Raw genomic sequence first — 23002 nt, forward strand, 5'->3', positions numbered from 1 at the left:
CTTGCATGCGTACATTTCATTGCATGACAGTATTAGTTATAAAAAACAATTAGAAAAAACCTGGGGCAAAACCTTAAAATTGGTGAATATATTAAAAATGTATATAGTTCGATTATAATCGATAATTGTTCACCACAATCCTCCGATAATCGATAGTGGATTTGGTTTCCAATTCCCAACACTATTGACAGCCACGAATGTTTGCATGTTCCTCAATAGTTTGTTGTTGTAAAGAGACAGGGACTTAACCTTAGATGGGCACCTGTCACTGTCAGACCTGCCTATACTCTGGTCAATCAACAGCTTCCTGTTCTTGATGATTCTCACTTTATTGTACTTCAGCCAGTACTCTTGACACAAAATCAAACTTGTCCTCAGTTGTGTTTTTTAGAAACATTTGACCTCGGCTAATCCAGGTATATTTTAAAGTTATTTCAACTCTTGGAATGATAAACATCATTTCGGTCAAGCAGAAACTTGAAACAGCCACATTTTAAGACGAGGCTTGTACATAGTACCGTACTACTACACTACAGCTAATAGAGACACGACCTACGAGGGTCGATCAAAAGGTACTTGGCCTCACCTAGAAAATGATACAAATGCAGCTGTTTTTATGTTTTATTTTTCTACATATTATCTGTAAACCTCAAGAAAATTGGTTTTGCTATGTTCCAGCCTCACGATCCCCATTTTGTTTGACCTTTTATCTTGGTACCCTAAAAACGCAAAAATCTGCAATAAATGCATCACAAACTTCAGGAAACAAAATATGCAAGAAACATTTTGTGTGTTTGAGATAGATAGAAGTCCGCTAAAATCAAACTTAAGATATTAAAAAGTGTATAAAAAAGCATTTTGAAACTACAATCGCTTGTTAAAATGACTCCCTCCTTCATGTTTTCTGAAAGCTTGTTTTGGAGACACTACCCACCCCCCTCTCAGATGACATCATCATGAGGACAAAACCTTTTCTAATGTTTTCACGTATTGATACATGATGCCAAGGGTACAAACTAAATACTGAAGTGTCAGCTCTCAACATATTGTAAACAGTGCCAGCTTGAATATCTGGACACAATGTTTTTGAAAGATTAAAATGGGGGTGTCCTTTAAAAACAGCCCCTGTCTAAATATAAATCAAGCAATCCAAATCTTTGACTGTTGATTATGACGAGAAGTCATTCAATACTATACTGAACATATTTTATATGATATTATCTGAGGGCATAACAATATCCAAGAGGTACCAAATGACAGAGTGTTTTTCATTTCCTGCAATTTTTTAGAAATATTATACCCCAATGTGTTGTGATGACTAATATCTCATTGACCACATTACCCACATATGTGAAATTTTGGATATGGCTTTGCTAATGATTCCTTTAAAATAATGGAACCTTTTCAAACATTGGACATCGAGAATATAGTTATAGCCGAGTACTTTTTGAGCGACCCTCGTACAAAGTGCCTTCAAGTAAACTTTGCTAAAATGTATATGGTGACAAAATAAACTGGAAGTGACATACAGGTCACCAAAGTTTCAAAATAATTTATGAAAACAATGTTGTCCAGCAACCATATTTCAGAGCAGGAACAACTTGCCTGAGTTTAACATTGAGCAATATATGGAGATTCCCTCATCACAATAAACTGTGGGACATCGCATTTATCACTTTCATGGAACCCTTGAAAAAAACAACTAACTTTGCTGAATAACAGTGTTAGGATCTACACTGAAACATCACATCCGCTGCAATAAAGAAGTTGTCTATTCATCAACAGATCTCCTGACTGGGTCAAAGCTGGTACTCAAACTCATTACAATCACACTGATGTTCCTATTGTCCACATGGAAGCACATGGTTTACTGGTGACGTCATGTTTCTGTGTAGTCAGGGGGTGGAGGGATGTGGACGTCCTGTTGAGGAGGCGGCCATGTCTGTCTGTTTGTCTGTATATTGCTGCTATTCTCATTGACAGAGCTGATATGCAATGGCCTCTCCCTTGCCCATGCCATTTCATCTCCCCGGGCCAGAACAAGATATACCAGGGCACCAAAGACATAGATCCCAGCAGTCAGATAAAAGACATAGCTCCAACTCTCAACAGTTTCCTGAAACACAATCAAGTGAATTATGAATATTTCAACCAGTTCTTACATTACCATGGAAAGGCAGAAGGGAAACTCATCTTGTTGTTGGTGACACTACCCCTGAGCTACTGGGACTTGTCATACGGCCCCTCTACTTTTGGTCAAACTAACCCTGGTGATACCAGTGTATGAAATAAGGCCCATCCGACTGCCCAGAGACGGCTAGATTTCTGCCGGACGGTCTAATTTTACAGCTAGCCAGCCCAATGGTCTGGTATAAAATTTAGATGTTCCATACATCTGAGTAAATACACCATATCTTGGTGTCTGGTCTGGTTAAATCCATTTTGGGCTGGTAACATTGTTAAGTTACCACCCTGGTGTCTGGCTGGGATTTCATACACTGGACATAGCTTTATCCACTGTTACTGTACCCTTGTAAAACTTCACACGGAAAATGAAAACAAAATGATAATAGTTTGTTATGTAACTATTTTTGTTGTTGGTGATACAGTCCTTGAACGGCCGGCGAAACTCACCCTGTTGTTGGTGATACAGTCCCTGAAACTCACCCTGTTGTTGGTGATACAGTCCCTGAACTGCTGGTGAAACTCACCCTGTTGTTGGTGATACAGTCCCTGAACTGCTGGTGAAACTCACCCTGTTGTTGGTGATACAGTCCCTGAACTGCTGGTGAAACTCACCCTGTTGTTGGTGATACAGTCCCTGAACTGCTGGTGAAACTCACCCTGTTGTTGGTGATACAGTCCCTGTTGTTGGTTATACAGTCCTGAACTGCTGGTGAAACTCACCCTGTTGTTGGTTATACAGTCCCTGAACTGCCGGTGAAACTCACCCTGTTGTTGGTGATACAGTCCCTGAACTGCTGGTGAAACTCACCCTGTTGTTGGTGATACAGTCCCTGAACTGCTGGTGAAACTCACCCTGTTGTTGGTGATACAGTCCCTGAACTGCTGGTGAAACTCACCCTGTTGTTGGTGATACAGTCCCTGAACTGCTGGTGAAACTCACCCTGTTGTTGGTGATACAGTCCCTGAACTGCTGGTGAAACTCACCCTGTTGTTGGTAATACAGTCCCTGAACTGTTGGTGAAACTAACCCTGTTGTTGGTGATACAGTCCCTGAACTGCTGGTGAAACTCACCCTGTTGTTGGTTATACAGTCCCTGAACTGCCGGTGAAACTCACCCTGTTGTTGGTAATACAGTCCCTGAACTGCTGGAGAAACTCACCCTGTTGTTGATACAGTCCCTGACCTGCCGGTGAAACTCACCCTGTTGTTGGTGATACAGTCCCTGAACGGCCGGTGAAACTCACCCTGTTGTTGGTGATACAGTCCCTGAACTGCCGGTGAAACTCACCCTGTTGTTGGTGATACAGTCCCTGAACTGCTGGTGAAACTCACCCTGTTGTTGGTGATACAGTCCCTGAACTGCTGGTGAAACTCACCCTGTTGTTGGTGATACAGTCCCTGAACTGCTGGTGAAACTCACCCTGTTGTTGTTGGTGATACAGTCCCTGAACTGCTGGTGAAACTCACCCTGTTGTTGGTGATACAGTCCCTGAACTGCTGGTGAAACTCACCCTGTTGTTGGTGATACAGTCCCTGAACTGCCGGTGAAACTCACCCTGTTGTTGTTGGTGATACAGTCCCTGAACTGCCGGTGAAACTCACCCTGTTGTTGGTGATGTAGCCCACGACTGCCGGTGCTAGGAATCCTGGGATGGAGGCTATACCGTTAGTAATCCCCAGCATCACACCTACAACACAAAACATGCTGTGAAAGAAACCATTAAAAGTCACATTATCATTCATAGTTCTAGGTCATACACTGTAACTTTCAGTACACAGAACACAGAACAAACTAGTGCCAACTTGTCATGTGAGCATTTTCTGTCATATAACACAACATCTATTATGGCCAAGGACACCCTGTGACAGTGTGCGAAATAGTTTCCAAATTTTGACAGGCTAGCAATGCCTGAAAGTTACTAGCCCACAGAATTATTCACTGGCCCGAAATTTGAATATAGACACAGGTTTCATCATTAATCTGCAAATATGATGAACATTTTTATCAGGGCATAATCTTGCATGATTTAAAAGTGTATCATAACTTAACAAGTCGGAGAGAGTGATTTACATGTATTTACAAAATGACCCCATGAAAATTCACTAGCCATTCGAATTCGGGCCATTGACTGTGGAGATTTACTGGTCTGACTGGATTTTTACTAGCCACAGGCTAGTGGGCCAGTGGCTATTTCGAACACAGCCCTGTTAAATGAACCACTATTTAAACCTTATGTCCAAGTGACACTATTGTTTTTGTTGTATCTGGAATTCAGTTTCAACAAGTGAAACATAACTACAGGTCAATATGCAAAGTTATAGAGAAACTATATATTAACAATAACATGGTTTGAGTTAATTGAGTTTGAAATAATACAAATCTTCAAGGGGTTCACTTATTCTACTTCTCCTAATTTCTCGATCAGATTTCAAGGGTGTGTTACTGACAAGATTGATTGTGTGTCATCTTACTACGACTACATGGAATGTCCTATCAAACCCGGGTTGTCAGCCCCAACTTAAATCTAAGACAATAAACATTGATGAAAAATCAAGTGGCTGTTTTAGCTGATTATTGCAACTGAAGACTTGTAATAGGCACCCTCTAACAGGCAGTGAACAACAAACCATCAAAACAAGATCAGCCATGACTTGTCAGACAATTCCCAACTTAAATCTAAGACAATAAACATAAACTGGTACAATGCATTTATGAAAAATGAGCAAGTGCTCAAATGAAGGATGTTTTAAGCTGCCATCAGCAATACTCCAACTACATGACAACTGCCAAGACAATTGTGTAATAGGCGCCCTCTAACAGGCAGCCCAGTATGGCCTAACAAACCAGTGGCTGACTGCATGTTTACAACCCGAGCCATCTTGGTAGATGATACACAAAAGCAGTGAAACCATCCACTCCTATCACATGGGTATAAGGCATCTAATACAACCTGTATTTCCTAATCAAAAATAATTTACCATGTTTACAACCCGAGCCGTCTGGGTAGATGATACACAAAAGCAGTGAAACCATCCACTCCTACTACATGGTTATAAGGCATCTTGTACAACCTGTATTTCCTAATCCAAAATAGTTTACCATGTTTATTGTTGTGGGGAAGGGAGACAACTCTGAATTATTCTGAGACAACTCTTACCTGCAAACTTGGGCTCAATATCAAGGTGATTGATGTTGAAACCCCCCATACCAAATCCATTTGTCCCAAAGGCAACAGTCAAAAGGATCACCGCCCAAATATGGTCACAACCAACATAGCTGACACCAATGACACCAACAGCTGGCAGCAGTTCACCTGAAAACAGGATTTTGGTCAGTCCAACAATTCTGGAGGAGAACCAGGAATGTTGGTCAAGACAGAATATGTCTGTTTGCAGGGATTTACAGGACGAATTCCTGAGTCCTATTCGCATAAAAATTGACAATGGATGCAACAAAATTTATTACCGCATCCAGAGGGATACTTTTTGTAAAAGTTCCAATCAAGTAACAATAAGTTATCACTGAGTTTGCTACTAGCTGGGTAATGGTATCATTTGCAATTTAATTTATGCAACAATGTGATGATCATGATACACAATACAACAACAGTATTAATATTAATATTTACGTGTCTGGAACCCCCATTCTGTTGTCCAGGACCCCTGAAAATTAAGAGTATGAGTCCCAGGGACCCTCAAATACAGGACTCGAGGTAAATCCCTGTGTTTCTGTTCTAACACATAGTTCTCCATGCTTCAGCTTATGTCAGCACCCCACAGCATAAGCTCATGTGACTGAGTATCACACAAATGGATTTCAGAAAGGCATTAAGAAGTGATATGATGTGGTCAATGATTCCAACACACATCATGGTGAGCTAGTCCATGTGGACAGGAAGGGAATTGGTGCCTGTATGCCGGCTACTGAAGAATGAAAGTACAGCCTACCAAGTGATGTCATTAACCGACGGGTGCCAACAGTACTGAGGTAGTTGTGTGTTCGGAGATAGTCTGCGATGAACCCAGACATCATCTGTGAGATCCATATTGCTATATATGGCAGTGCCGACAGCAGACCATCCTGTGATGATGGGAAAACTGGGTTAAAACTAACACATTGGAATAGTTGCAAAAACATCACTTGGAGGAACTCATGCTGAAACATAACATGGAGGAATACATAGCCTCACAGGGAGGAATATATACCATAACATCACACGGAGGAACTCATGCTGAAAAATAACATGGAGGAATACATAGCCTCACAGGGAGGAATATATACCATAACATCACACGGAGGAACTCATGTTGAAACGTCACGAGGAGGAATACATAACATCAGGAGGAGGAATACATAACATCAGATGGAGGAATACATAACATCACATGGAGGAATACATAACATCACACGGAGAAATACATAACATCACATGGAGGAATACATAACATCACACAGAGAAAACATGCTGAAACATCACATGGAGGAATACATAACATCACACGGAGAAATACATAACATCACATGGAGGAATACATAACATCACACGGAGAAATATGCACAACATCACATGGAGGAATACATAGCATCACACATCACACACGGAGGAACTCATGCTGAAACATCACATGGAGGAATACATAACATCACACGGAGAAATACATAACATCACATGGAGGAATACATAACATCACACGAAGAAAACATGCTGAAACATCACATGGAGGAATACATAACATCACACGGAGAAATACATAACATCAAATGGAGGAATACATAACATCACACAGAGAAAACATGCTGAAACATCACATGGAGGAATACATAACATCACATGGAGGAATAAATAATATCACATGGAGGAATACATAACATCACACCGAAGAATACATCACATCACATGGAGAAACCCATGCTGAAACATCACATGGAGGAATACATAACATCACATGGAGGAATAAATAATATCACATGGAGGAATACATAACATCACATGGAGGAATACATAACATCACACAGAATAATATATAACATCACATGCCATAAGAACAGATGGAGGAATACATATCTTAACATCATATGGAGGAACACTTTCATTAGTATAAACATATATATTCTTCTCTTCTAATACATCCCATTACAATACACGGAGGAATGCATATAATAAGGTATTTTTTCTGTCATTGTACACAGTTGGTACATATGAAATGGACAGGAACTTGTGCATAGAATGCATGACCATGCATGTTCAAAAGCTTAGTATTTTGGTGAATTTATAAGAGAAAAAGGACATGTACATTTTTCAACACTTGAAAGCATTGGCACATCAAAAGACTTCATCTCACTTTTCGGGGCATTGAGTCTCCTAAACTGACCCATTCAGAATACCACTAGCAAGTCTTGGCAATTGGTACACCAAACAATGCTTGGCATCCTCCTGCCTGTGTGCCGCCATACAATGTAAATACACAGAGACCTTGCATAAAAAGCCCTGCTCAGACATACACTAGTAAGACTGCACTTTCATACATCAGATTTACTCACAGATTTGATGTCAAACTTGAGAATTCGCTGCATGAATGTTGGCAGACATGTCAGAAAGACGTAGCTGCCCCAGTTGTTGGTAAAACTGACCACAGCAATCCCCCACAATGCACTACTGCTGAAGATCTTCTTCCATGGGGTGGGTAGTCTCTGGTATACACTTCATCAGATTATCAACTGTTACACTACAAACTCACAGTCTTGTTTCAACTTTAACTGAACAGTTCTTTAAGGATATCCAGCAGGCACTACTCTTGACATCACCTGCAGAATATCTTAGAGCAAACCAGGCCAAGTACTGTAAATCATGAAATTAATGCGTCACAAATTTAATGCGATTGCGAGGGTCTAGTCTAAAATGCGTCACGAAATTAATGCGAGCTCAGGAATCTGTGTTGATGATAAAATGTGACACCCTGAATCTTTGGTGTTGTTCTTTTTTCTTTTCACACTTGTTATTTACCAAATAACCTGAATTGAGCTTGTTAAGCAATGAATGGAAATGAGCTGACATGTTTGATCATGAGCGTGCTTGCTACTACTTGTCTTATGACAACATGTATAAACGTAATCCGACTTGAAAGACACAAGTCATCTACCAAGGTACAACAAACACGTGGCTGGAGAATGTCCGTCTGGCTGATGTGCTTGAGTGACTTTAAACAATGACCAGTGATAATTACATGTGGTTTGAGATACCTGTAATGAGGAAGTGACCTGTATTGGTGTAATGTGTAGTGTCAACAGATTTACGTTTTCTGTCTTTTATTAAGCAGACATGGTCAGACTGAAATGCGTCATTATAATAATGCGAAAAGAGTACAGACACATTTTTTGCATTAATAAAATGCTCGCATTAATTTCATGATTTACAGTATATTATAGCTACTGCCAAAACACTGCTACAATGAATTCTCAATTTCGAGATCAATCAGTTATGTTTAGCAGCTAACCCTACTAAAGCCTACAATCAAATGACAGTCCACATTGCCATGTGTATGATATTGGTGTTTACAGAAGACAGCAGCACAGAAGGGGTAAGAAATAGCTTTGTAACTTTTATCGAAAATGTTATACCGGTAGTTTCATCGTTGAACTAAGAGGGTTCACTGCAGTTCCATCAGAGAAAACATATTTAACTCATGTATGGTTTTTAATGAGCTTGTTGCTCTGTCAATTTCCTAAGTGTCTGGGATGCCTATTAAGTTTATGTGTGACTACTTTTCAATAATACTGCCAAAATGTCTATGGACAAGATCCACTTGTTTTCAGAACCGTAACCAATTAATTTAGATTAACATGTTAATTCAGTTGTTTTTTTCTGATTGTTCAATGACTATACTGACAGATACAGAAGTAATGTCAGTGTCAGTAGTTTATATAGTGTCATGAGTAACGTGAATGGGAACTGAAATTGTTTATTGAATGTTAAATTGTTCAAGCAAAAATTCATAAATGCTTTTTTCTATGAAGTGGGGGCAGTGGGGTTGCCTGGTGGTTAAGGTGTTCTTTCATCATACCGAAGACCTGGGTTCAATTCCCCACATGGGCACATGGTGTAAAGCCCATTTCTGGTGTCCCTCGTCATGCTATTGCTGGAATATTGCTAAAAGCGGCGTAAAACTAAACTCACTCACTCACATTCTGTGACGTGCACACTTACCTCCCTTTTCCCGATAGAGTTCTCGATATACTCCTTCTCTGATTTTGAAATACGAGGATGGTCAGCTGGTGTTTCGTGTATCAGACAGAACCAGGCCAGCACCCATACACAGCTTACAGCACCTGTCATAGAGCAGACACACCTCATATCTTCCTGAACCTATAATTATCTAGGTACTTAACTAATTATGCTAGCCCTGTGGGTATCTATGTCCTACTCAGGACCTACCCGAGCACGTGAGCTAGCCATTCCATGCCTAGTACCTGTCCACCTATGTTGACCCGTGAAGGTCCCGGGTTAGAATTGGTCTTCAGTAACCCATGCTTGTCGTAAAAGGCGACTATGCTTGTCGTAAGAGGCGACTAACGGGATCGGGTGGTCAGGCTCGCTGACTTGGTTGACACATGTCATCGGTTCCCAATTAAGCAGATCGATGCTCATGCTGTTGATCACTGGATTGTCTGGTCCAGTCTCGATTATTTACCCACCGCCGCCATATAGCTGGAATATTGCTGAGTGTGGCGTAAAACTAAACTCACTCACTCACTCCACCTATGTTGCTGGCTACTAAACATTGATCCGGTGGTCGGGCTTTGTTCATTATGTGACATTGTAGACCTGCATAGTTTACCATAATCGGAACTACTGGATTGTCTTGTCCAGACATTTACAGGCTGTGGGACTATTCACCTGGAATACTGCGGAGTGGAGTAATACAGATGTTATACAACAGACTCACCAAATATATATAGGCTCACCAAATATATAGAAGACTGACGGCCATCCCCCCAAGAATGTTCGACACACACAGCACTCCAGATATGGGCATTGAGACCACTGTTCCAAGCCAAGATCCTGAAAACGATAGTAAATCTCCCTTAAACAAAAGGTGGGTGAAGAAAAATCCACTATAGTTTGATGAAAGAAGTATGAATATTCTTTTAATTGTGCTCAAAATGGTGTGAAGGGTTGTAGAATGATTTTGATACATAGCTATAGTCTGTTTGCAGTGAAAACGTACCGATGAATTTCACTTTAAACAAAAAAGTAAATCAAATAAAGTCAAATGAAGATTGCGAATCCTCATAATTTTACCTTGCCAATTGAACTTTTAAATCTCAGAATTTTATTCAGCTTAGGATAAAAGCTGTTTAACAAATATTCATAGTTTCAAATTGCTATTATTGGTTTGTATTACAAGGGGGTACGTGCGGTAGTTGGAACAGTGAAACAAATGCACGTGTGGTGCGTGATGAGCGTTAAGTTAGACTACCGTAGAAACCAACCCTTCTTGTTCTCGGGGTTTCATTTAATGTGCTGAATAAAATTCTGAGATTTGAAAGTTCAATTGGCAAGGTAAAATTATGAGGATTCGCAATCTTAATTTCACTTTATTTGATTTACTTTTTTGAAATTCATTGGTACGTTTTCACTGCAAACGGACTATAGTTGTTGATGAAAATAATTGAAACAAGTTATACATTTGTATATGATCTAAAATTTAACAAAAAAGAATGTGAAAAGATTCTGATTGGTTGATTTTGTAACAAGGGATTAGAAACCTGCTTATCTACAAATATGAATAGTATACATTTCATTTTCTTAATGTGTGATATCAACAACGTGGGTAGAAGACTGACCTCCCACCTTAATACAAACCTTTCAGATGTCACAACTGCACTAAAATATCCTTGTCACTCTAAATTCATTATCTCCTATATGAACAAAGGTCACTGTATTTCCAGTTTTTCCAGAATTTTGTCAACATGTATATCTGATTGGGACAACAAATGAGTCTTGCAGTTGAAAGATATCTCCAAACAAACTGACATATACAAATGTAGTCTGTTCCTGGTGACTGCTGGGGGCAGTCTGTACACACCTGAGTAGGAGAAACCTGCAAGTTTACTCCGCTCCCAGACCGGGGCCCAGTTCCCCCACATCGCATGCATAGCTGGAAATGTCACACCCTGGAACATAATGGAAGGAAACGTCACCTCCTGGAAAATATCACATAGCAGGAAACGTCACACCCTGGAACATAATGGAAGGAAACGTCACACCCTGGAATATATAACATGGCAGGAAACGTCACATCCTGGAACATAATGGCAGGAAATGTCACACCCTGGAACATAATGGAAGGAAACGTCACACCCTGGAACACAATGGCAGGAAACGTCACACCCTGGAACATATCACACAGCAGGAAACGTCACACCTTGGAATATATCACATAGCAGGAAACGTCACACCCTGGAACATATCACATGGTAGGAAACTCCACACCCAGGAACATATCACATGACAGGAAACGTCACACCCTGGAACATATCACATGACAAGAAACGTCACACCCTGGAACATATCACATGGCAGGAATCGTCACACCCTGGAATATATAACACAGCAGGAAACGCCACACCCTGGAACATATCACATGGTAGGAAATGTCACACCCAGGAACATATCACATGGTAGGAAACGTCACACCCAGGAACATATCACATGGTAGGAAACGCCACACCCTGGAACATATCACACAGCAGGAAATGTCACACCCAGGAACATATCACATGGTAGGAAACGTCACACCCTGGAACATATCACACAGCAGGAAATGTCACACCCAGGAACATATCACATGGTAGGAAACGTCACACCCTGGAACATATCACACAGCAGGAAATGTCACACCCAGGAACATATCACACAGCAGGAAACATCACACCCAGGAACATATCACATGGTAGGAAACATCACACCCTGGAACATATCACACAGCAGGAAATGTCACACCCAGGAACATATCACATGGCAGGAAACGTCCCAACCAGGAACATATCAGAGAGCAGGAAACTCAACACCCTGGAACATTTCACATGGCAGGAAACATCACACCCTGGAACATATCACACAGCAGGAAACGTCACACCCTGGAATATAATGGCAGAAAACGTCACACCCTGGAACATATCAGATAGCAGGAAACGCCACACCCTGGAACATATCACATGGTAGGAAATGTCACACCCAGGAATATATCACATGGTAGGAAACGTCACACCCAGGAACATATCACACAGCAGGAAATGTCACACCCTGGAACAAATCACACAGCAGGAAATGTCACACCCAGGAACATATCACACAGCAGGAAACATCACACCCTGGAACAAATCACACAGCAGGAAATGTCACACCCAGGAACATATCACATGGTAGGAAATGTCACACCCAGGAACATATCACATAGCAGGAAACGTCACACCCTGGAACATATCACATGGTAGGAAATGTCACACCCTGGAACATATCACACAGCAGGAACATGTCACATGGTAGGAAACGCCACCCTGGAACATATCACATGGTAGGAAATGTCACACCCAGGAACATATCACATGGTAGGAAATGTCACACCCAGGAACATATCACACATGGTAGGAAATGTCACACCCAGGAACATATCCATGGTAGGAACGTACACCCTGGAACATATCACAGGCAAAATGTCACACCCAGGAACATATCACACAGCAGGAAACATCACACCCTGGAACAAATCACACAGCAGGAAATGTCACACCCAGGAACATATCACATGGTAGGAAATGTCACACCCAGGAACATATCACATGGCAGGAAATGTCACAACCAGGAACATATCAGAGAGCAGGAAACTCAACACCCTGGAACATTTCACATGGCAGGAAACGTCACACCCTGGAACATATCACACAGCAGGAAACGTCACACCCTGGAATATAATGGCAGAAAACGTCACACCCTGGAACATATCAGATAGCAGGAAACGCCACACCCTGGAACATATCACATGGTAGGAAATGTCACACCCAGGAATATATCACATGGTAGGAAGCGTCACCAGGAACATATCACACAGCAGGAACATATGTCACAGGAAACAAATCACACAGCAGGAAATGTCACACCCAGGAACATATCACACAGCAGGAAACATCACACCCTGGAACAAATCACACAGCAGGAAATGTCATATCACAGGAACATATCACATGGTAGGAAATGTCACACCCAGGAACATATCACATGGCAGGAAATGTCACACCCTGGAACAAATCACACAGCAGGAAATGTCACACCCTGGAACAAATCACACAGCAGGAAATGTCACAACCAGGAACATATCACATGGTAGGAAATGTCACACCCAGGAACATATCACATGGTAGGAAATGTCACACCCAGGAACATATCACATGGTAGGAAATGTCACACCCAGGAACATATCACATGGTAGGAAACGTCACACCCAGGAACATATCACACAGCAGGAAACATCACACCCTGGAAACATCACACAGCTGGAAATGTCACAGGAACATATCACATGGCAGGAAATGTCACACCCAGGAACATATCACATGGCAAAATGTCACAACCAGGAACATCACATGGCGGAGGAAACTCAACACCCTGGAACATTTCACAGGAAACGCCACACCCTGGAACATATCACACAGCAGGAAGCGTCACACCCTGGAATATAATGGCAGAAAACGCCACACCCTGAACATATCAGATACAGGAAACGCCACACCCTGGAACATATCACATGGTAGGAAATGTCACACCCTGGAACATATCACACCGTCACACCCTGGAACATATCACATGGTAGGAAATGTCACACCCTGGAACATATCAGATAGCGCATGGCAGGAAATGTCACACCCAGGAAATGTCACACCCTGGAACATATCACATGGCAGGAAATGTCACACCCTGGAACATATCACATGGCAGGAAACGTCACACCCTGGAACATATCACACATGGCAGGAACATATCACACCAAATGTCACACCCTGGGAACATATCACATCAGCAGGAAATGCCACACCCTGGAACATATCACATGGAAATGTCACACCCTGGAACATATCACACATGGCAGGAAATGTCACACCCCTGGAACATATCACATGGCAGGAAACACCCTCACACCCTGGAACATATCACATGGCAGGAAATGTCACACCCTGGAACATATCACATGGCAGGAAATATCACAGGAAATGTCACACCCTGGAACATATCACATGGCAGGAAACGCCACACCCTGGAACATACAGCACAAACGCACCCTGGAAATGTGGCACGCCACACCCTGGAACATATCACATGGCAGGAAATGTCACACCCTGGAACATATCACATGGCAGGAAACGTCACACCCTGGAATATAATGGCAGAAAACGTCACACCCTGGAACATATCACATGGCAGGAAACGTCACACAAATGAAATCACTCTATATTCATCAAGTCAACAAGCCTTGCAGCATAAGAACTTCCCTCCTTCCTATGGAAACATCTCTTCCACACAAAAGTCCATCATCCATGGTCTGACTTTTTTTTATACGTTGCAGGGTCTCGACTTTTTTTTATCGCTGCTATGTTAACCTCTCTAAGCTTTAGTGAGACGTTTTCATTGGTGGATGATTTCAAGCTCATGAATAGGAGATATAATGCACAGAATAATTGTTAATAAGCCAATGGATGTAACTCAGCACCCTGTCATCCTTTGACCACTAGCCAGGGAAAGACTGAAACACAATTAGTTGCTTTAATCCTTCCGCATGTGTTTTTCTGTGTCACTTTATGCCTTTGTTTAAGGCAACTATTTGTTTCATCCACCCTACATTTAGATTTGACTATCATCATTATAAGGTACAGCTGAGTGAGTGAGAATATGGGCAGCATTTTTATTTTTGTGTTTCTCATCGCCCGACCGACCCTTCTAATTTTATTGCCGATGAATGAATATGTAATGAATATGTACATCAGTTAAATCAAAAGATTTTAATGCTGCCAAAAACAAAGATTCAAGAAGATGTCAGTGAAAAAGGAAATACTGGAATTACCTCCCCTATTCCCTCCAGGATTCTGAGGGCGTAGAAAGCGTAGAGGTGCCAGCGGGCTGCTAGAGGTGTGAACAGTGTGAGGACTGATGTGGACAGAACTCCAAATCCAAAGATACGCTTGGCCCCATATTTCTCTGCCAGGAATCCTCCCGGCACCTGTGTCGTGACGTAACCATAGAAGAAGGCACCAAGGATGAAGCCTTGTGTCTGTTCATCCCAATTGAACTCTCCAATCTGCAATCATTCACCTACACTCAGTAAACTGAACACAACTACTTACACTGACTATCCAAGTGAACATTGTAGTCCAGTTTTTCCTTTACAGATGCTGTGGTGAAAATTCATCAGCTGAATATTTTGTCATATGATCATAATTAGATCTGTATTGTCATTCCGTCTACAAATGGCTGTACAGTATTGCCACAATGCCATTTAGAAGGTGATCAAATGTAACACAGGTTATATGTGAAATTACATTGTAATTCACATTCTTAAAACAATCTTCATCTATGAAACACTTTGTCCATAAAAATCACACTAGAATGTGTTTGTTCTATATTATTATACTATTATAGGATATTTAGAATACTTATAGCGCACATATCCACCCAACTAGTACATGCTCAAGGCGCTGGGTTTTTCCCTTGATCATTGGATGTCAATCTCAACAGCACATCGTATTATCAATCTCAACTCCCTGGGGAGCATACAACTCTTGTAGCCAGTAGGCGCACCAAGTTATTGTGGCTTTCCCATACTTACGAGGTACCCATTCACAGCTGGGTGGACTGGGACATATAGTCACACTACTAAGTAAAATTGTCCAAGTTTACTGCACGTTGCTGTACCCACAACTACTGGAAAATCACAGTTCTAGTGATATTTTATTTTAACCATATTTAAGCCCAGGGCTTAAATTTGAAAATGAACAATATTTTGATAAAAATGAAAACAATCAGGATTTTTTTTAACTCTCTAATCAGGAAACTGATCTATAAATTCAAAATTGAAAGTTATGAAAATGATGACATTAACAGTCTATTTAATGCAAAACATGAACATCAAACTAATATGACAGGAGTGACTGACTGAAAGTGACACTATTCAGAGTCAAAGTCTCCACGTTTAGAAAGGGACCCTCAATCTAAACACCCAAGAATTTAATCCAAATTTAAGCCCATGGGCTTATATAAGGAAAAAAATCCTGTATTTTAGCCCATGGGCTAAATTTTGCATGGGCTTAAAATTAAATACAGGAATTCCCAGTAGGTGTTTGCGCGCATTCATGTGATACCATATGGTCATTTACCAACGGATTCATGGGCTCTTTTAAGTGCACAGGGTTGTGCACTGTACACTACGGGTTGTGACAACACTGAAAGAGTCTGCACACAAAGTTGACTTAAAGGTTTTTACACCCTGTCACAGGTGGGCTTGATCCCGGCACCTCAAGCTTGCTAGATCACTAGCCTGGCACCTTAAACAGCTCGCTCGCCATACCTGTTGTCAGGTTCATGAGATTATTTTGGTAAACGCAGATATGGTTATAATGTTGAAATCTACTTACATATGCATTTGTAACATATGGCTGCCACACCAGCCTTACATAGGAGACAGTATACAAGAATGCTTCATTGTTCCTGACAAACCCTGTGTTGGGGTTGCCCCACACAGAAATTTTGTTGAGCTTCAATTTGATAACATTTATCCAATTTGGTACAATGAATTGTGGTGTTTCATAAGTAAAATCTGGCAAACGTCAACATTTTCACAGAGCCTTAGGGTTCAGGGACTTCATTTTGAGGTGCTCCTGACCAACAGATTGGTATTAGGTTTGTAATTTTACTACCATGCCCATATGCAGAATTAGAATTAAATCCATCTCCTAAAAAATGCAACACTTTCCTTACTTTTTCATTGATATACTCAATAAAAATAGACAATCAAAAATATATTTGTGATAGATATGTAATGAAATGATTCCAAACAAGCAACTCTGTACATACATTTTGTGAAGGACTTGACGTGTTGTACAACGGTTTGCATTGGGAGATGGAGTCATTGTTGGTAGCGGTGGAAGATGTGTTCACCATGGCAACCAGTGCCATACTAAGGTTGACGCGAAGACAGTAGACATTGAAGAACCCAATGAAGGCCATGAGTGCCAAGACATGCCTTGCCTGAATCCACTGACATGATGCTGTCGACAAACAATACTGTCATGGCTATGGTTATAGAGAACATGCAGAAGGGAAAAGAAAAGGAACCTCAAATTGTTTCCACTCTCCCTGTATCAATGGATTTCCATAATGACACGACAAATTAAGAGATAAATATTTTATCATGACACGAAATATTAACAAAAGTCAAATGAAAAAAAAAAGGTGTATCTTCTTTTGAGGAGAAGGGGCGGTGGGATAGTCTAGTGGTTAAAGCGTTGGCTCGTCACGCTGAAGACCCGGGTTCTAATCCCCACATGGGTACAATGTGTGAAGCCCATTTCTGGTGTCCCCCGCCGTGATGTTGCTGGAATATTGCTAAAAAGCGGCGTAAAACCAAACTCAGTCAGTCTTTTGAGGAGAATACAGTTACAGTCCTAATGCTCATTCAACAGAAATAGCATGTGTCACTTCACTGTTTCTATGACAGCACCATACTTATATAACCTTGAAGTGCAACCTCAGGGGTCAAAACTAATTTGTGTGTCCATATTCAATACCTGATTTCGTATGACCAAACTTTGTCATTACGCAAAAGAAGAAATATAGAGTTATTTTGTCATAAAGATATCTTGGCCAAAAATGGGGGCTGGGGTAGCCTAGTGGTTCACTTGCTCGTCACGCCGAAGACCCGGGTTCTATTCCCCACATGGGTACAAGGTGTAAAGCCCATTTCTGGTGTTCCCTGCCGTGATACTGCTCAAATATTGCTAAAAGTGGCGTAAAACTAAACTCACTCATTCACTCACTTGGCCAAAAACAAAATTACACTCAACAGTAAAAGAACAGATATATATGTATAGAACTTATTTCCAAGAGCCAAATACTTAATGTTTTCCAATCACATACTACCCCAACTTCTCCCCTCAAAAAGTTCAAATTTCAGTGAGATTTGAATCACACTTTGGCAGTGAAATTCAACAATGACACCTAAAACAAGAGTGAAGATTAGAATTTTAGTGTAGTTAGACTGTAGCCTCTGAGGTCTCAACGAACACCAGAACTACCAAAGCAGTTTTTATACCAGCTCTTCTATAAATAATCCTACTTGTGTGTGTTGACAGAAATCACTTGGATGCAGCTGTTGCCTCATGGAATAGTAAAACATGTGGGCCTTAGTCATCAGCTGTGATGTGATAAAATACTCTGTATTGTGATACCATACTCTGTATTGTGATACCATACTCTGTGTTGTGATACCATACTCTGTATTGTGATATCATACTCTGTATTGTGATACCATACTCTGTGTTGTGATATCATACTCTGTGTTGTGATATCATACTCTGTGTTGTGATACCATACTCTGTGTTGTGATATCATACTCTGTGTTGTGATATCATACTCTGTGTTGTGATACCATACTCTGTGTTGTGATACCATACTCTGTGTTGTGATACCATACTCTGTGTTGTGATACCATACTCTGTGTTGTGATACCATACTCTGTGTTGTGATACCATACTCTGTGTACTGTGATACCATACTCTGTGTTGTGATACCATACTCTGTGTTGTGATACCATACTCTGTGTTGTGATACCATACTCTGTGTTGTGATACCATACTCTGTGTTGTGATACCATACTCTGTGTTGTGATACCATACTCTGTGTTGTGATACCATACTCTGTGTTGTGATATCATACTCTGTGTGTACTCTGTGTTGTGATACCATACTCTGTGTTGTGATACCATACTATACTCTGTGTTGTGATATCATACTCTGTGTTGTGATATCATACTCTGTGTTGTGATACCATACTCTGTGTTGTGATATCATACTCTGTGTTGTGATATCATACTCTGTATGTGATACCATACTCTGTATGTGACACCATACTCTGTATGTGATACAATACTCTGTGTTGTGATACCATACTGACTGACTGACTGAGTTTAGTTTTACGCCGCTTTTAGCAATATTCCAGCAATATCACGGCGGGGGACACCAGAAATGGGCTTAACACATTGTGCCCATGTGGGGAATCGAACCCGGATCCTCGGCGTGACGAGCCAACACTTTAACCACTAGGCTACCCCACCGCCCCATACCATACTGTGTTGTGATACCATACTCTGTATGTGATACCATACTCTGTATTGTGATACCATATTCGCACATATTACATTCAGCGCCAACCAGACAGCCAGGGTAACAACAAGTACCATTTTAACTGTTTCAAACATCTGTGACATTTTTGGAATTATATACCCATATTTAAAATGAGATCTTGAACAAATTCTAGAATAAACAGGAACAATTTTTTATGGATAGACAACTTTATTACAATGGATGTGACTTTTCGGTGTAGACGGCATAACGCCTTTATCAAGCAAGTGATGAAATCATTCCTGTCCATCACACCAGTTTCTAAATGTCACTCAAAAGAACAAATTCCAGAGTGTCATTATTTGTGTGAACAAGAAAATTAATTCCACTGGTCTCGAGGTTTCTGTACAGAAATGCCCATATCTACAATGCCAGATGCTGGGCAAGCAGGCTGTGACACAAACTGATGACTAAAATGTTACAAAACATACAATTATTATCTGTAATATATTCTAAATCACTTTAGAAACCTTTTTCCTGTTTGGAACTGACATCAGATGAAATGATTAAAATAAACATAAAAGATGTTAGACTCGTAAAATAATCAACAAATAAATACCCTCTTCTCTCTGTCTTGCTTCTGTACCATTATTCTGGATCAATGGTCGGTTTTCTTCATTTTCTGACTCGGAATGTGATGGAGTATAAGACATGATACTTGTATACCTGCATGAACGAGTCCTGTCGTGGTTTATCGGATGCACCTGTTACCAGCTGGTTATGATTCACAAGATCTGAAATTATTGTTTTGCTAGTTAAAGCTATGTCAATGAGATGCAAAACCGACCGTGCCTCGGTAAATGCCCTGTCAAGACCGGACTCCTGTTTGGTTATGGACAACGTCGTATAGACTCTATATACGGCGTCACTCACTCTGTGACTGGATATCAAAATCCATCCAGAGCGGCTCTATAAGTCAGAGGTAGGTTTTACAAAGATCCGCAGATTGCTGATTGTGTAAAGGTTAACCCATAATTTCACAGATCTGAAAAGAGCACCAAGCGAGAAGAGCTGAAAGGAAGCACATGACATCCTCTATTATTGTGACATACTGTATGTTGATGTTGATTTAGTTGCACGTGATTCGCGAAACGGCACTGCTCAGGAGTTTGAAGTACACCCGCCTTTATGGATGAAGTAGGAGTGAGTGAAGTAGTCGCTGTTAGAGCTTGGAAAAACCCACTTGCTCGCCACTTACGCGATAAAGGGGAGATCCAAATTCTAATGTGGTTCCCTTCTTTCTATGCGCTAACTTAGAGACAGGGCCCAGCTTACTTCTGTCATGCGTTTGTTTTGCATTGTGTCACGTGCATCCAATGATAACAGAACTGTCAAAGTTCAACTCCACACACTGTGACAAGAAAACAAACCACGCCACACAAGACTGATCAATTGGTCGTTATCACCACTTGAAAGTTCAAGGTTGAGCATACTAAATTGATAACTTTTTATTAAGTGCAAATTTGCATGAAACTCGGGCATCAGACGACGCTGTATTTCAGGTCTGCCAACATAGCTGCTAGATAGCGACTGACAGTGGACCTGTGGAAGTGAAGCTCACAGATCAATGGCCAACACAGACGAAAAACAACCTCTTGTTAAACCAGGACAAAAGGAAGGTATGTGATTGATCTATGAATTACCTATGTTTTATTACTAATATTTAGGTCCTGTATATTGACCTCACAAATTAAGTTTTTGGTGTCTGAAGTTCAACTTAAAGGATATCATAAAATGTTTGAGATCCCGAAATATGTGGCGGGTTAAATTTTTTACTGACAAATCACAAAAGGACTGGAAAATGTGATCTACTTACGAGATCCTGTCCGCAATTTTTATCATGAAATCTGAAGACATTATTATTGGGATCAATGGGATTGACATCTATGGCTTTGATGAACATCAGGGTCAAGATGTTCAGTGCAACTAATGTTTATGAATTTGACAGCTGCTGTTGTAATACTTAAAGTGTGAATGTTTAATGACTGACTAAATGATTTGACAGATGCATTATCTGTTGAAACATGATAATAAACATCAGTAGAAGCTCATTGTAGTTCAACAGTGGAATTACAAAAGGCCACTGATCGATGGCTACATGATCAACCCAGCAGTCTAAAACTGCTGCTGAGGTCACATTAGCTGTCGTGAGACAGTCTAGCTGCCGGCAGGTGTGACTGAGTGTGACATGAGAATTGGCAACTACAGTCCGTTTGAGTCAGAAACGGACCGATGAATTGCAAATTTTATTATTGTACAAAATTGCCACATAAATATAAATAGTACACATGTTTATCATTTACTAATACCCAACAGCTTTCTTATATTTGAAAATTTCCCGGACTCCACCAAAAAAGTTGTTTTAGAAACTATCATCATTGAAAACGCAAAAGTTGTTATCTATCGCGGCGGGGTGAAACCGCAGAAACGGAACGGACTGTATCTGCAGGACAGCAGATATAAACTTTTGACAGTGTTTACACACCAAGAGTGAGTGAGTGAGTTTAGTTTTACGCCGCACTCAGCAATATTCCAGCTATACGGCGGCGGTTTGTAAATTATCGAGTCTTGACCAGACAATCCAGTGATCAACAGCATGAGCATCGATCTGCGTAATTGGGAACCGATGACGTGTCAACCAAGTCAGCGAGCCTGACCACCCGATCCCGTTTGTCGCCTCGTACGACAAGCATGGGTTACTGAAGATCAATATTCTGACCCGGATTTGCACGGGTCTTACACACCAAGAGGTGTGTGTTAATTGATTTCTTATACAAAAACAAGGAAACACAATGGAGGTGGAACCCCATTAGATTCTGTTATTTTGGAATATCCCCGATGGTTCTAGTCCCATTTCCCCAGCCGTGATATTGCTGGAATATTGTGAAAAGCTGTGCAAAACATCCCTCGAACCTCCCTCACTCACTTACCCGCTCACCCACCCACTTTCTCACTCTAGTCCGACTTTGATAAAGTATCCCATCAGAGCAAGCATTTTACGATTTCTGATGGTGGATGGTGTGGTGACTGAGATTGATTTTTATGGCACTTCTATGTTTTGTACCTTGATATTTACTCATGTCATGTCAGTTGAAAAACACCGGGATCAGATGGTCAGGCTCACTGACTTGTTTGACACATGTCATTGCGTCCCAGATTCGTAGGTCGATGCTCAAGCTATTGACCACTGGATTGATTATTTATAGACCGCCACCATATAGCTGGAATATTGCGGAGTGCGGTGTAAAACAACAAACTAACCAACCAACTTAAATATTTAAAAATCCACTTATGTAAATGTGTATTGTATGTACGATTATTAACTTTAGTACACAGGAAATGCATGTGCATATTAACTGTGCAACAAT

The 23002-nt window shown here is 40.9% G+C and overlaps 2 protein-coding genes across 2 annotated transcripts in view; one reads left to right on the forward strand and one right to left on the reverse strand.

Annotated features, from left to right (window-relative positions):
• Nucleotides 1-1317: 1317 nt before the first annotated feature.
• On the reverse strand, nt 1318-20830 carry LOC124254598 (sialin-like). Its single transcript, XM_046688434.1, is given in 12 exon segments — nt 1318-2116; nt 3791-3876; nt 5347-5502; nt 6137-6269; nt 7731-7880; nt 9394-9515; nt 10152-10179; nt 10181-10248; nt 11276-11363; nt 15305-15538; nt 17311-17504; nt 20194-20830. Coding segments are annotated over 12 exon segments (1590 nt in total). The 5' UTR covers nt 20288-20830; the 3' UTR covers nt 1318-1879.
• An 87-nt stretch (nt 20831-20917) lies between these two features.
• Nucleotides 20918-23002, forward strand: part of LOC124254606 (sialin-like) — a 34888-nt gene continuing 32803 nt past the window's right edge. The window contains exon 1 of the mRNA XM_046688442.1: nt 20918-21253. Coding sequence (XP_046544398.1) covers nt 21202-21253 — 52 coding nt within the window. The 5' untranslated portion in view covers nt 20918-21201. The remainder of the gene's footprint in view (nt 21254-23002) is intronic.

Source organism: Haliotis rubra, unplaced genomic scaffold, assembly GCF_003918875.1.
Source record: "Haliotis rubra isolate DU_JTF1 unplaced genomic scaffold, ASM391887v1 Scf115, whole genome shotgun sequence".
Taxonomy (NCBI): domain Eukaryota; kingdom Metazoa; phylum Mollusca; class Gastropoda; order Lepetellida; family Haliotidae; genus Haliotis; species Haliotis rubra.